At 40.4% G+C, this 14,391-nt stretch overlaps 1 protein-coding gene across 1 annotated transcript in view; it reads left to right on the plus strand.

Annotated features, from left to right (window-relative positions):
* The window catches only part of LOC110077807 (cholesterol transporter ABCA5), a 74,290-nt gene that overhangs the window by 35,674 nt on the left and 24,225 nt on the right, over nucleotides 1-14,391 (plus strand). Inside the window, exons 20-24 of the mRNA XM_078384341.1 lie at nucleotides 7,363-7,535; nucleotides 8,438-8,559; nucleotides 9,253-9,390; nucleotides 9,810-9,923; nucleotides 11,841-12,011. Coding sequence (XP_078240467.1) covers nucleotides 7,363-7,535; nucleotides 8,438-8,559; nucleotides 9,253-9,390; nucleotides 9,810-9,923; nucleotides 11,841-12,011 — 718 coding nt within the window. The remainder of the gene's footprint in view (nucleotides 1-7,362; nucleotides 7,536-8,437; nucleotides 8,560-9,252; nucleotides 9,391-9,809; nucleotides 9,924-11,840; nucleotides 12,012-14,391) is intronic.

The raw sequence follows: 14,391 nt of genomic DNA on the forward strand, positions 1-14,391 counted from the left end.
CAGGAACACGACGACTCTTCTCCACGAACACACCAACAGCATCACCACCAACAACCCACAGATTGTGTGTGCTTGTGTTGCTAGTTTTATCCCATGGATAACCAATCCCATGATTGCATTCACAGCTGTAACAATCACCTCAGCTGTATACATTCAAGCTTTGCTTCACTTTACAATACTGGTCCTGACAATACTTATTGTCATGTTACAGAACTTGATTTAACAATTCTATCAGGTTTAGCCCAAACCTGTCACCTTTCTTTTTCCTGCCTCTGTTTTCTTCATTTCCGATGACATGCAGATTATAAAATCCTTGGGGATACTGATCTGGGTTATTTATATATTTAATACTATGTGGAACACCAACATGGATGGACTGATGGACAGATGGACAGATAGCTAGACGGATAGACACACAGATAGATAGAGGCTGTAATCCTGTTATGTAACTTACACTGCATAAGGCTAATGACATCATTAGATACAGTGATATGTGTTTTTTTGGGTTTTTTTAAAGAAACTAAAAATTTCTGACTCCCCATCCCCAGAAGGTTTTGAAACTTCCTTGGAACCCCTTTCATTGTGGGAAAATCGTTGGTGGCCTTGGGATGGAGGGTGAACCTTTAATTTCCAAAAATCCCCACTGCTGGTAAAGTCATTCTGCTGGTGGCAATATTTAGAAGTTAAAGATATTCCCAAACAGCCCCTCTATAGTAAAAAAAAAAAGGGGGGGTTCCCAAGGGAGTCTTGAGACCTTTGGGGCTGGAAAATTAGACATTTTTAATTTAAAAAAAAACCACTTTAGATGATGACACCATCAACCTTACACAATGTGATTTCTGGTGAAAATATTTCAGCCATTGGTAAAGACAGGCAGGAATAGAAACTGGCAGCTCTCTTGTCTACAAGCTCTCTTACGTCAGGTGTTTGTTGTTTGTGTATGTACCACCCCATTTGTGCAAAGCACTATTCTGGGTGGTTCACAAACAGAAAAAATAGAACAGAAATAATAACTCAAATAGTAATAATAATGGAATAAAAGCAAATCACGTTAGTTGAAAACATCAGAGAACTAAGACAATGCAAATGTTACACAGCTATGTTTTTTGCTTTGGGATTTAACAAGCTCTGCAGAGAAACATCCAACCTACCCCAGAAATTAAGAGATTACTCCCATTTAATTTCCTATTAATTTCTACTGTCATGGATGAAATTACATTTACACTGAGAGCCGTAAGGCAGTAATGTTACGGTACTTGGGGGCGAGAGCAAGACTTCCTGTGTGTAAGACTTGGCATAGTGCTGCGTAGTCTGCTCTGTCCAACTTTGTGTTAGCCCTTTTTCACCAAACCACACACTGGCCATTGCAACTTTACAACCGTCTTCATGGCTTTTTTTTAAGCCAAGACAGCTCCATGGGATATGCCTCTCCTGCCTCTGCATTTAGTAGACACTGATTCCTAACCTTGGGTAACCCATGTGTTCTTGGACTGTATTTCCCAGAAGCCTTTACCACCAGCTGTGCTGGCTGTGGTTTCTGGGAATTGTAGTCCAAGACTCCCTGGGTTACACAAGGTTGGGAACCACAGCAATCGATCATAACAACAGGTCTTTCACATCATAGCTCTTACCTAGCATGTACAGCAGGAGTGAGTAGCTCCAGCATTGGTGGTCCAGCTCCATTAGCCCTTTTCAACATAGCAAATGATGAGAGATGGGAGGAGCTGTGGTCAAACGACTTTGGGGATCAGCAACTTTTATGTAAGGAACAACTGCCTGTTCCTTAGATAAAACAGAAGTGATGGCTTTTTTAATGCAGAGCCATAGGTGTTGAAGCCTGGTCTATAAGCATGGTTTTTGTCAGCGATCAGCTCTCCTAAGAGATGCTTGACCGGTGGGACAGAGAGTAATTAGAAGCTTGTGCCCCCTTATACAGCTGGGTTGAGTCCTGGTGACCTCAGCCAAGGGCTGCCCCAAAACCTCTGCTTACAAGTCTGCCCTGAAAAGATACTTCAGCAACCTTAGAAAATTCCAAAAAAGAAAAACACATGAGCTATGTAGTCCTTAGACTCACTGTGCTCAACAGGGTAGGACTCAGTAGCGTAAATGTGGCCTAATTTCCCCCTCAGGGTAATACCAAGACAGCTATACTGTTCAAAAGGCCAATTGATTTTTATAATTATTATTTTATTTAAAAAAGATATAAAGATTTACAAAATAAAGTCACTTTCTCCCTAGTCTCCCTACATCTCTATCAGTCCTTTTACCTGCACTGCGTAGCAGGCAAATAGACCTAGAAAAACAATAATGGAAAAGTAGTCCAAAGAGGTCAAGGAAAGATGGAATGAATATTGTCCATAGCAAAAGTTCCTTTTTCAAGCTTCGCTGGAACCCCCTTCTTCTCCATCTCTTACACTGTCATCCAATCAAGGCACGAGGTCAGGTAAACAGTTCCTCCTTCTTTCTTCTCTTCTCATGGGAAACAGATGTTGTTTTCCTTAGCACATCTGCAGCTCCGCCGTAACAAATGACCAGTCTTCTTATCTAGGAATGTCCTCTTCAGGCCTACAAGAAAACATTCCCACATCCCTCTAGAAAATACACTGTCAGCATGCAGAATCATTTATACAGAGAACAAATATGGAATCCTTTTTACATTGTTCACAACTACATATCCCATCCTCAGTACAAGATTTAATCCACATAAATCAATCCATGACATGCCACCGGTCAAGATGAACAAAAATCAGAAATTCCCTATGGAATTTCCATTTTTGCAATTAATTACAATGATAAGCAATAATTAATTATTTACATAGTGCAGCATAATAACTAATAATCCTATGCAACAATCTACTACATTATTACGTTCAAATATGCATCTAAACTAGCAAAGCAATTGAGGTAGGAAAATATTCTAATAGCAGCATGTGAATACATAAAAAATTGAGTTAGGCACTTTCACTAATCTGAAAAATAGAAAAACAATCATGTTAGTGTGAATAATCAAAATACTTCACTCTATATGTGCTTAGATAGCAATTCAGTAGTAAAAATAGTAAAATCATGAAATAATGGATAATATAGCATTGATTCAGTATGCTAATACACTATTAAGCAGTAAAAATAAGTAAAAAGCACTCTGTGTATGCTCAAGAACTCTGTGATACACAATTTCAGAAAAACATGAACAATTCACTTTCACCACTTTAACCAACTTCCATTTCTGAATCAGCACAATACATTCTGGATAAACTGTGTGCAATCACTGCTTTTCTGCCAGGCATGTGTTCAATAACAAAATCATACTCTTGCAATCTAAGACTCCAATACAACAATTTTTGGTGTTGCACTTTCTGTTTGTTTAGCCATGCCAAAGAATTCTTGTTGGTCTGAAAAACAACTTTTTGAGTATGAATGTAAGGTTTAAAAATACGGGCTGTCCATAAAATTGCAAAGGCTGCCCTTTCGTGTCCATTATATTGTTTTTCTTTAGACTTAGTTGTTTAGCAACGTAAGCAACTGGGTGTAAGATTTCATCTTCACCTTTCTGTAACAACACAGCACCTAGACCGGTATCTGATGACATAGTTTGCACCACAAAAGGTTTGTCAACATCAGTTGATTTCAGAAAAGGATCCAAAGTAAGTAGTTTTTTCAAAACAACAAAGGAATCTCTACAATCTTGTGTCCAATCAATTTTAGCAGATCTCGGCTTTCTCACCAGCTTCTTGAGTGGCAAAACGAAATTACTGTAATCAGCAATGAACTCTTTGAAATGATCAATCAATCTGAGAAATGCTAGAACTTGTTCTCTTTCAGTAGGTATAGACCAATATTTTATGGCTAACACTCTGAGATACGAGGGTTGACAATAATCTGGTCCAATCCATAAATCTAAATAAGGAATTCTCGCTTTGATCCAACGATAACCATCAGTTGGTACTTTCATACCAGCATTTTGTAATCTACAAATACAGTTTCACCATGTTCCACAGTGGAGCAATCAGGACTAAAGATAACAAATAGAGTCACATAGGCAAATGCAAAAGGCAAATCCTTAAGTACTTCATCAGCAAGTCTTTGAAAAGTATGATTTGAATTTTTCAATCCATGTACTAGCTTTCTGAAACGAAAATTTCCCAAATGACATACAAAAGAGGTCTTATCTCTGGAATCTTCTTCAATTAGAATCTGATAAAATCCAGCATCCATTCTCAACATGGATATACATTCAGAGTTAGCTACCTTGTCAACCAAAGTTTCTACATTGGGTGAAGAAACACAATCTGGTTCTGTAATCTGGTTCAATTGGCTGAAATCTACTTCAAAAATAACATGATCTGAGTTCTCCCTTTCCACAGTCTCAATAGAATTAGTCCACGCTGATCTGCTTTCCTCAATTACTCCAGATTCTAACAGTTCCTTAATCATTCCAGGTACAATCCTGACATTAGTCCCTTCAGCATATTCAGGACTGCAAGAAACAAGCTGGTTATGTCCAGTCCAAATGACATCTTTCACAATTTCAGTTTCACCATACTTATCAGAAAACACATCATGGTAATAAGAAATAATAGATTGAAGCCATTCTTGGGCATTCATTTCTGAATCCTTTCCATCACTCTCACTGTCCAAATCATTTACCGTACATGACTTGCAAAAATAGGCACAATCTCCTGATCTCTTTGATCAAGAAATGCTATACACCATATACATTTTGGCTGTTTCAACTTCTGAAAGCTTAGCTGTTAAAACTGGATCTTCAATAGAAAAATCTCTGTTCCGTACTGCTCTGCACAATGAACATGACTGCGCATATTTCTTGACACACCGCTTCATTTTAGGCCAATAAAAATACTCATGAAGCATTTGCAAAGTCTTTTTAAAACTCTAATGTTGACTGTCATTCTCATGAATGAGTTTCAAAACTTGATTTCTGAAAAACCACTATCTGCACTAAAGGGTTTGAATCTCCTTGTGTGAGTTTGCGAATCCTACGACAAAGCAATCCATTTCCATTCCAATAAAAACAAACAAATCCAGAAAAATCATCTAGTGGTTTAGCTGCTTCCCTAATTGCTTTCAAAGACACATCATTGTCCAAACAAATCTTGAATAAATTAGAGTTACTCATGGCATGAATGAATTGTTCAAAAACAGTAGCACATGAAAAATTCTCAGTTTGCTGCAAAGAATCAGCTGTGTGTTTCACTATCTCTCTCTGCTGAGAGTCATTAAACCTTTGAACTGTTGACTCGCCTCCCGAGCTTGTTAAGACATTCCTGGTATCAGTCTCCGAGTTATAAATCACCTTATCTCTCTCTGAAATAACATCAGGCCTCTCTGTTTCAGGAAAAATAGGTCCTAGTAGTTCTGAGATATTAATTGGCCTGCTAGTTCCACAGTCTTTTGCTTCATCATTTTGTAACCAACAACTTATAGTTCCTTTAAAATTATCCACATGATTCTCCAACTCTAATTGCAGTTGTCTCTCCTCTAATAAGTTCACTGTTTTAAAGACACTTCCACCATCAGTCTTGCAAATAACCTGCAGTATATCATTTTGCACCATGGCAAGGCAATCTGGGTCTCCAAAACAGATAAGTGACTCAGACAAAGCCGATTCATGCATAACCGTAGCCCCTTCTGTTAGTTGAAAGGAATTTAGAGCAGTAGATTCATTCTCCCCTCTCTCTCCACCTTGAACTCCTGCAACATCCGTCGTTTGCTTAATGCCTCGTTGATTTAACTCTATAGGTAGTCCATTTAACTTCACTGAGGCAATATTAACCAAATCATCTTGGTCAGGGACTTGAGATGCAATAGATTTAACTGAAACTTGCCCCAAAGCAACATCTCTCTGTCAATTTTCTTCCCCTCCTGGGAATTCTGTCTCTTCAGCCCTCTGTGGATTCTTAAACTGGCAATCTTGTATAGAAAGTACCCCAACATTGAAGGTACAGTGGTGCCCCGCATAACGAGCAATTCTTTTAACGACGAATCTGCATAGCGATGTGTTTTTTGCGTTCGCATTGTGATGTTTCTAATGGTAAAACATCGCTTTGCGGTGATCGGTAAGCGTTTTGCTTACCGATTTTTGCATAGCTATGGTTTTTTAACAGCTGATCGGCGGTTCCAAAATGGCCGCCAGGTAAAGAAAATGGCCACCCGCTGTGTTTTTGCCCTGATTCCTCCTTACCGGGCAGCGAAAATGGCGGCCGCATGGAGGATTTCCGCATAACGGTGAGTTTTTTACCCATAGGAACACATTAAACGTGTTTTAATGCGTTCCTATGGGCTTTTTTGCCCCGCATAGCGACGAATCCACATAGCGACGATTTTTTCAGAACAGATTATCATCACTATGTGGGGTACCACTGTATTCTTAAAAATGTGCCCAGTTCCTCTCTGGAATTATCTGGTAGCTTCTGGGCTCCCCCATGGACATCTGGACAAAAGTCCTGTTGTTCTCCAAGCTTTGGAAAGTCATTAAGGCCCTGGAGAAAAAATTTCTCCCCACTAACTGCTAGGCTTTCGGCCCGAAAGGTAAGCCCATGTTTTCTCACCTCTCCTGGGATTTGAGTACTACATAGCAATACATCAAGATCATATAGATTGCTGCCTAATTATTTGCAGTGGCATATTGTGAGAATGTCAGTGATTTATTGAATAAGCTTTCATCAGAGCAGGGATGTGTAGGAGGTAGATTGCAGCAAATTTCCTGTGAATCATGATATAGTGGGCAAAATGCTATTGCATACATTTATGCTGGCAGAAACTAATGACATCAGCAGCTGGTATTGGTAAAATTGAATATAAATTATTTAAAAGACTCCTCCCCACTTCACGTTTCCAGGCTCCATTGGGCTCCCCTTTGCCCTATGGAAGCATTTAGCAGCTTTGGAAGAAGGAGGGGGAATCTTTAATGATAATTTTAAAAAATCACTGTTGGATCCCTGCCAGCAGGGTGGGGCTACACTAGCAATCCAGGGGCAATTTTCAGTTCCCCAAGGCTCCCCTGGGACAAAAGGGAGCCCTTGGGTGCCTCATACCTTGAAAACCAGGGATGGGGGAAAAACGCAAACCTTCAAATAATTAAAATTAAATTTCACTAGTATCAGCTGCTGTTGTCATCAGCTTCCAGTAGCATACATTTAAGCCACAGTTGAAGATAATATTTGCAAAGAATGCTGAACCAGGTGGTCTTGTGCTGTTTCAACATGCACACAGAATAATTTAATGTAGATTAGATCTCTTTTAAGAGATTATTTGTATGTTTTGTGTTTAGTGCATTACTAGTAAAGAAAAAGAGGTCATGTGAAATGGCTATATAAATATATATATTTTCTCCACTTTCAGATTCTTGCTCTTCACGGTGTTTCTGGGTGTTGAGATTTTTATGTTTCATATGTATCGGGACTATTTCAAAAATGCTATAGTTCCTGTTAAACTCTCTCCGGATTTATACTTTCTGAAGCCAAATGAAACTGAGCACAAATATAAAACCAGTCTCCTTATTCAAAATATCACTGGTAAGCAGCAGGACCAACAGTTGCAACTTATTTTCAGTGTATTTGTTTTAATGTACTGCAAAGTTATGACATTTCTGTGTTTTAAGCATCTGATGTACACTGGAAATAAACTGAGAGTGTACTCTCCATGCATCCATATTTATGAAATGGCTGGTGAATGACAGATGGAGAACTCAGGCTGTGAATAAAGTCTTGTATGTCCATTGAGTTAGTCGGCCAGAAACTCAAACACAGAACATATGCTTAGTGAAAGAATTGACTCAGCATGCTGGAACTTAGACATTTAATTTGTGTTTGCTAATCATGGTTTGAGTTCTCAATATCCAGGGGAATGGAATGTTTTTGAGCTGATAGTCAACTTCCAGATTTTGAGAAGTTGTTCTGTATATTCCTACAGAACAGCTGCCCCTGTAACCATTCATTTCCTTCAAGGCAAATTGTTTAAAAAGGAAAGTTGCTTGAGAAGCTGAGGGGAAACACACAGACATCCCCTTTCATCATGCACTCGCACAACCTTGGCAAAATATGTACCATAGCAAAACTAAGACAAGCAAAGGAAAAACAGGCAACACACAAACACATTTCTTGGATGTGTATCTTACTGTTGTGAGAGTGTCCTCCTGAAGAGAGCAATGATAATCAGCAGTAGAGAGACTTGGTAGTTGCAATGATGATGAGGGCAGAGAAATTCCTGAAGGCTATTGTATGTACAGTACATGTGGGTCCCACTGAATACAAGCCTCTCCATTTTCCTGTAATACTGACACGAGTTCTGTGTGTATCTAGAGCCTTCTTTTCATAGGGAGTCACGGGAAAGGCCTTTGGTCAAGTTCATTTCCATGCTTTTTTTAAAAAAAAATCTGTAATTGACTTGTTGACTTTCTTTCTGGTCTTAATTGCAGGTGTTGATGAGATCATCAACTCTCTTAGGAGTCAGAATATACTGACAGAAATGTTCAACAGCAGTGATTATGTATCAGCTGCCCCCCACAGTGGAGCATTAAATGTGTCCCGTGCAGATAAGGTGAGAAGGCAGGTTAAGTTTAACTGCTTTTCCTCTGTGGTTATCTCTGTGTGTATCTGCGTGGTCCGTCCGTCCGTCCGTCCGTCCGTCCGTCCTTCTTTCTTTCTTCCTTTCTTCCTTTCTTCCTTTCTTCCTTTCTTCCTTTCTTTCTTTCTTTCTTTCTTTCTTTCTTTCTTTCTTTCTTTCTTTCTTTCTTTCTTTCTTTCTTTCTGGGCCTCCCTGGGGGTGGCCACCTGGAGGAGCCTCGACTGGGATGATCTTGTGGGTTGGGCAGATGACATTAAGGAGAGACTCTCCAACAAGTAACTTGGGCCCAAACCGTGGAGGGCTTTGTATGTGAGTGTCAAAATCTTGAACCTGACCTGGATGCCACAGGCAACCAGTGGAGGTGAATCACTGTGGGTAACAGAAGGGAATAAATTCTGCTCCCCAAGTAACGTAGTAAAATCCTGTGCAGGTGGCTCACCTTAGAAGCAGAATGTGTCAGATCTTCTTCTTCCTTGCCCCCCTCCCGCCTTTCACTGTTATGGCGGCAGCAGTAGAAAGAGCAGTGGTTGTGGTTCTGATTCTCTTATGTGTAAGACCATTTTATGGATCTGGATTCGTCTGGTTGGGTTTCAAACCTGGAGAAAAGGTTTAGCACCAGAAATTTGTCGCTAAAATGCTAAGTGTCTATTGTTGCTTTTGTTGCAGGATTATATCTTCACACCTGCTTTCAATAGGACCATGGTACATTCCTTGCCTGTGATGATGAATATTATTAGTAACCTGTATCTGCACAGTTTAAATGTAACAGAAAACATTCAAGTCTGGAGTAGCTCTTTCTTTCAAGTAAGTACATTTCAACTCCCAAATCTGACACTGTAAAAGGAAGTGTGAAGGGAAGATAGTTCTGTACATGTTTCTTTTTTCAGTATATGCATTCAAAATCAAGGCACGTTGCAATTTTTATATATTACAGGACTGTAGAATTTGCAGTCCTGAAAGCAAGGTGCAGCCAGTCACTTTGTGTCAGCCCCATATAGGAAGACAGGAGGGCCTGGCGTGCTCTGGTCCATGGGGTCATGAAGAGTCGGACACGACTTAACGACTAAACAACAACAACAACAACAACAACAACAACGAGAAGGAACAGAAATAAGTGTATTAACCTACTAGTAGATTCCCCCACCCCACCCTGTATCAATGAACACTGTAATTCATTGCAAGTGGTCTTCAGTTCTCTAATATGGCAATCTATTATTTTGCAGAGAATTACTGACAGAGGTTTTATGACGGTGCTGGTTGTCCAAGGTTTGACGTTAGGAGTCACTATAACTGGGATGCCATCGTATTTTACCATGGAGAATGCAGAAAATCACAGGGTAACTGTACTAAATGATCCTTAAAGAAAGAAAGAAAGAAAGAAAGAAAGAAAGAAAGAAAGAAAGAAAGAAAGAAAGAAAGAAAGAAAGAAAGAAAGAAAGAAAGAAAGAAAGAAAGAAAGAAAGAAAGGCATGTCCCCGTATATTGATCCAGTAGTTCCTCTGGTTAGATATGTAAAAACTGTGATTCTGTTAGCACAGCTCTGTCCATCTATGGTTAATTATGTCACCATCCACCACCTTTTATCTTGAATTAAAGACAGACACTGGGATAGGTGGTGGCAGTTTTCATATGTTAAGGGCTTCTCCCCCATCCTCAGGCCTCCAAAGGCTTTTCTAGGTCAAAAGTGATCCCTAGGGAGCCTCGGACCCTGAGATGGGAGGGAGCATAGGAAACTTTTAATTAAAAGCAAAAGGCAATGATTCATGTCTCCATCAATCTTACGTCCACAGAGCTGCACCAACAGGATTTGGGCCATTATGTGAAATGAGCAGATGGAAAATCAGGAGGGACCATAACAATCATTTAGTCAGTTAGTTGTCACCATGACTGGTCTAATATATTATAGCAGAAATATTTCTGTGATACGAAGCAAAAAAACAAAACAAAACAAAAAAAAACCCTACACAGCATACAGAAGAGATTGTGAGTTTCTGAAAAATGAGCCTGGGTCTTTCCTAGTGCATACTTCAGGGTGCAATCTAGTAGCAGCATGCCTGCCCTTGACTCATCCAGTCTGAAATCTGTCTTGGGACTAAGTTTAACAACATACTTCATCACCCTAACAATACTTGGTCAAATTTTTGGACTGCCCTGCTTCTTCCCCACACCCACCCCTCTAATTTTTTATGCCACCTAGCCTGCTGAAGAGTTCTGGGGGATTTAGAAGCTTGCACACTTTTGTAGAATTTTAGTTGGTCCTCAGAAAGGTATTGTCTGCCTGTGAATTTTAGTTTGGTGTTGTTGTTTCTTCTTCTCCTGATGAAGCAACATGGCTCTCTGTGTTTTATATTGTTCTGATATGTGTATTATATATGTATTTGATTTGCCTTGTAGCTTTTGGCTTACCTCTCTGCTTTTGTCATCTGGAGCCATCTGTTTGCATGCACTTTTAATTCCTGCTTTCTGCTTGTGACACATTTGAGTCAGGATTGTGTGGGCCTTGCCATTGTCTGTCAAGGCACAAAGCGGGGCGGCTGGATTCTGCCTTAGTGCACAGGAGGGTCCCTGTTTACACCTGTGAAATGTTGGAAGGTATGTACTGCCTGGTACAGTTGCCCTCTGGCACTACTGTACTTTCCTTTACGCTGTTCTCGATCTGTTTCTCACTCAACTTTTGTTCTTTTGTGTTTTTTTTTTAAGTGTCATAGTGGTTCCTTCATCTGTTAGTGCCATCGGGTGTGCCGTCTTTCACATCAGTGAGACACGGTTTGTGACTATAGGATCTGTACTGTGCTGTATTTTAAAAGTTCATCCCAGGTCATATAACATAGATGTGTGCATGCATTTTATCATTGATTCATGTATGCCAACTGAGCGGACAGAGCTACATCAAGACTGGGTTGGTTTCAGAATTTGCCCCTTTCATCGATAGAAGGTAGCAGAATAGGGGAGGCAGTGCTTTTCAGAGATTTTCCCCTTCCACCTGCAGCCCCCAGTATTGCCCAGAAATCTGAGCTGGGAAATAAGGAGACCCCTTTAGACAATGTGGGAGGTAAAGCTGGGAGCTCCAAGAGGAGGTGGAGAAAAATAGTGAAAGATGTCCCTTTCTTCCTTTCTGGAGGGGCTTCAACAGAACTTCCTTCGCAGGCTGCTACTGCAAGCAGAAAGGTATTCTGAATCCGACCCTGTGTTCTTTCTTATATTTGCTACCTTTGATCATACTTTACATATGTTTAAACTGGTTTATTTTTCAGATCAAAGCCTACACTCAGCTCAAGATATCTGGTCTTTATCCCTCTGCTTACTGGTGTGGACAAGCACTAGTTGACATTCCTTTATATTGTGTTGTTCTCCTTCTGATGACAGGAATCTTGTTCACAGTTCACCAGGAAATTCATTTTCTTCCTGAAGAGTTTCTTGCTGTGGTAAGAATTTGTTTTATTTCAGATACATTTCTTTCTCCCCATAATGGTTTTACCTGTGCAACAGAAACCTAGACTTTTCATTATCATATGATCTAAGCATCTTTTTTTTTGGGGGGGGATATTTTTTCTCTAGCAAAGTATCACACTTGTATTATCTTTATTTTGAGTGTTTTGAGAGGCACTGTTAAGAGCTGGTATGAGTCTCGCTTATTGCCATTCTGTATGATTCAGGTCTCAGGCCCTGTAGAAAGCTATCATCTAAGTATTAGAGAGCTTTCTTTCTTTCTTTCTTTCTTTCTTTCTTTCTTTCTTTCTTTGATTGATTGATTGATTGATTGATTGATTGATTGATTGATTGATTGATTGATTGATTGATTGATTGATTGATTGATTTTTATACAGCCACTCTAGTTACCAAGGCCACTCTGGGCAGTTTACAAAAATAATAATAAAACAATAACATAAAAAATGAAAATTATTAATAACGATCAAACAAAATATAAGAGCTACTAGAACAAATTACACTAAGAAATAACATAATAAAAGTATAATAAATGGAAATAGGCAGCGCATACCACAGACATTATCTGAGATTCCATTGACAGTGCAGGACCCTGCGCACCTCATCCTTCATGGAAAGAGTAGCCCTGCCCCCCAAAGGAGAGGGAAACACCCAGAGCACAAACACATGGGCCCCTACCCACAGGATTTCCATCTTGCCCAGGTTCAGCTTCAGTCTGTTATCCCTGATCCATCCCAGCACGGCATCCAGGCAGTGCTCAAGGGATGGAACAGCATCCACTGCAGAGGGATGGAAGGCGAGAGCGAGCTGGGTGTCATCCATATATTGGTAGCACGAAGCTCCAGAACTTCTGATGACCTTCCCCAGCAGCCTCATCTAAATATTAAATAGCATTGGGGAGATGACTGACCCCTGAAGGACTCCACAATTGAGAGTCCACAGAGCGGACAGCATCTTTCCAAGCTGTACTCTCTGAGGATGGTCACCCAGGAAGGACCGGAGCCCGGCCAAGGCCAAACCTCCTATCCCCATCCCAGAGGGCCTCCCCAGGAGGTTACTGTGGTCGACGGTATTAAAGGCCACTGACAGGTCAAAGTGGACCAACAAGGACGTTTTGCTTCTATCTGTATCCCTCATAAGGTCATCTTGCAGGGTGACCAGTGCCATTTCTGTGCCATGACATGGCCTGAACCTGGACTGGAATGGATCAAGGGCATTGGCTTCCTCCAGAAGTGCCTAAAGTTGGTCAGCCACCACTCTCTCTACTAACTTGCTAATAAAAGGGATATTTGCAATGGGTTGATAGTTGTTAATATCATTCGCCACCAAACTGGGCTTTTTTAAAAGGTCTACCTGCTTTCAAGATCCAGGCTGGGCAAGGGTCTACTGACATCACAGGCTGAAACTGTGTTAGACTCACTGGGCAAGAAGGTGCAGTGGATGTCTCTGCTCCATCTACTGATAAAGAGGAGAGATCCAGATCCTGGCGGATAGCATCCACTTTGTGTTTGAAGAAGGCTGCAAATTGGTCACAGGAGATACTACTGGGAGGCCTGTCACTGTGACCAACCCCGGATAAATCATGTACAGTATGAAAGAGTTTGGCTTGATGGTCTTGGGCTTTGCTTATCTGGGAGGCGAAGCAAGATCTTCTTGTAGCCTTCACTTTAGCTAAATAGATGTTTTTGCAGCTTTAAAATTGGATACTGCTGGGTCGTGTCTCCAGATGCTCTCTAGCCACCTCCTATTTTGCTTCAACGCCTGTCGCTACTGGTTATACCAAGAAACTGGATGGGCTCAGCAATGGAAGGGGCTTACATCACAACATCGGCATAGCAGAATTTTTTTTTTTTTTAAAGGATAGCAAAGCATTATTTGGGGCTTGCCCTTACTCCTTCCTCAAAAACCAGACCGCTCCGGTGCTTTTTTCCAAATAATAATAAGAATAAGAATAATAATAAGAATAATAATAAGAAGAATAAGAATAATAAGAATAAAAGAAAGAAACACCTTTCACATTTTGCAGATGAAAACATCTCCTACTGCTGCGTGCTGTGTTTGTCTGCTCTGAAATAGCCTAATTTAAAAAGCAAGAGGCATATCAGAAAAGCTCACATTGCCCTTTTTAAAAAGAATTTTTACAAATTGCACTGTGATAAATGGGATACATACTGCCAAGGCTGTCACCTCACCTTGTGTCTGGATGTTTCACAGAAGGCAGTAGAAGCAGAGATGGGATTTGTTTCTAGTGGCCACCTTAGCGGGAGAGAGGCCGTTGCCTCTGGTTCTGAGCAAAGAATAAGGTTTCACCTAATAAAAGCCCTCAATACTGCAGCAATATTAAATTGGCAAACGCCT

This window comes from Pogona vitticeps, chromosome 2 (assembly GCF_051106095.1).
Source record: "Pogona vitticeps strain Pit_001003342236 chromosome 2, PviZW2.1, whole genome shotgun sequence".
In the NCBI taxonomy this organism is placed as follows: domain Eukaryota; kingdom Metazoa; phylum Chordata; class Lepidosauria; order Squamata; family Agamidae; genus Pogona; species Pogona vitticeps.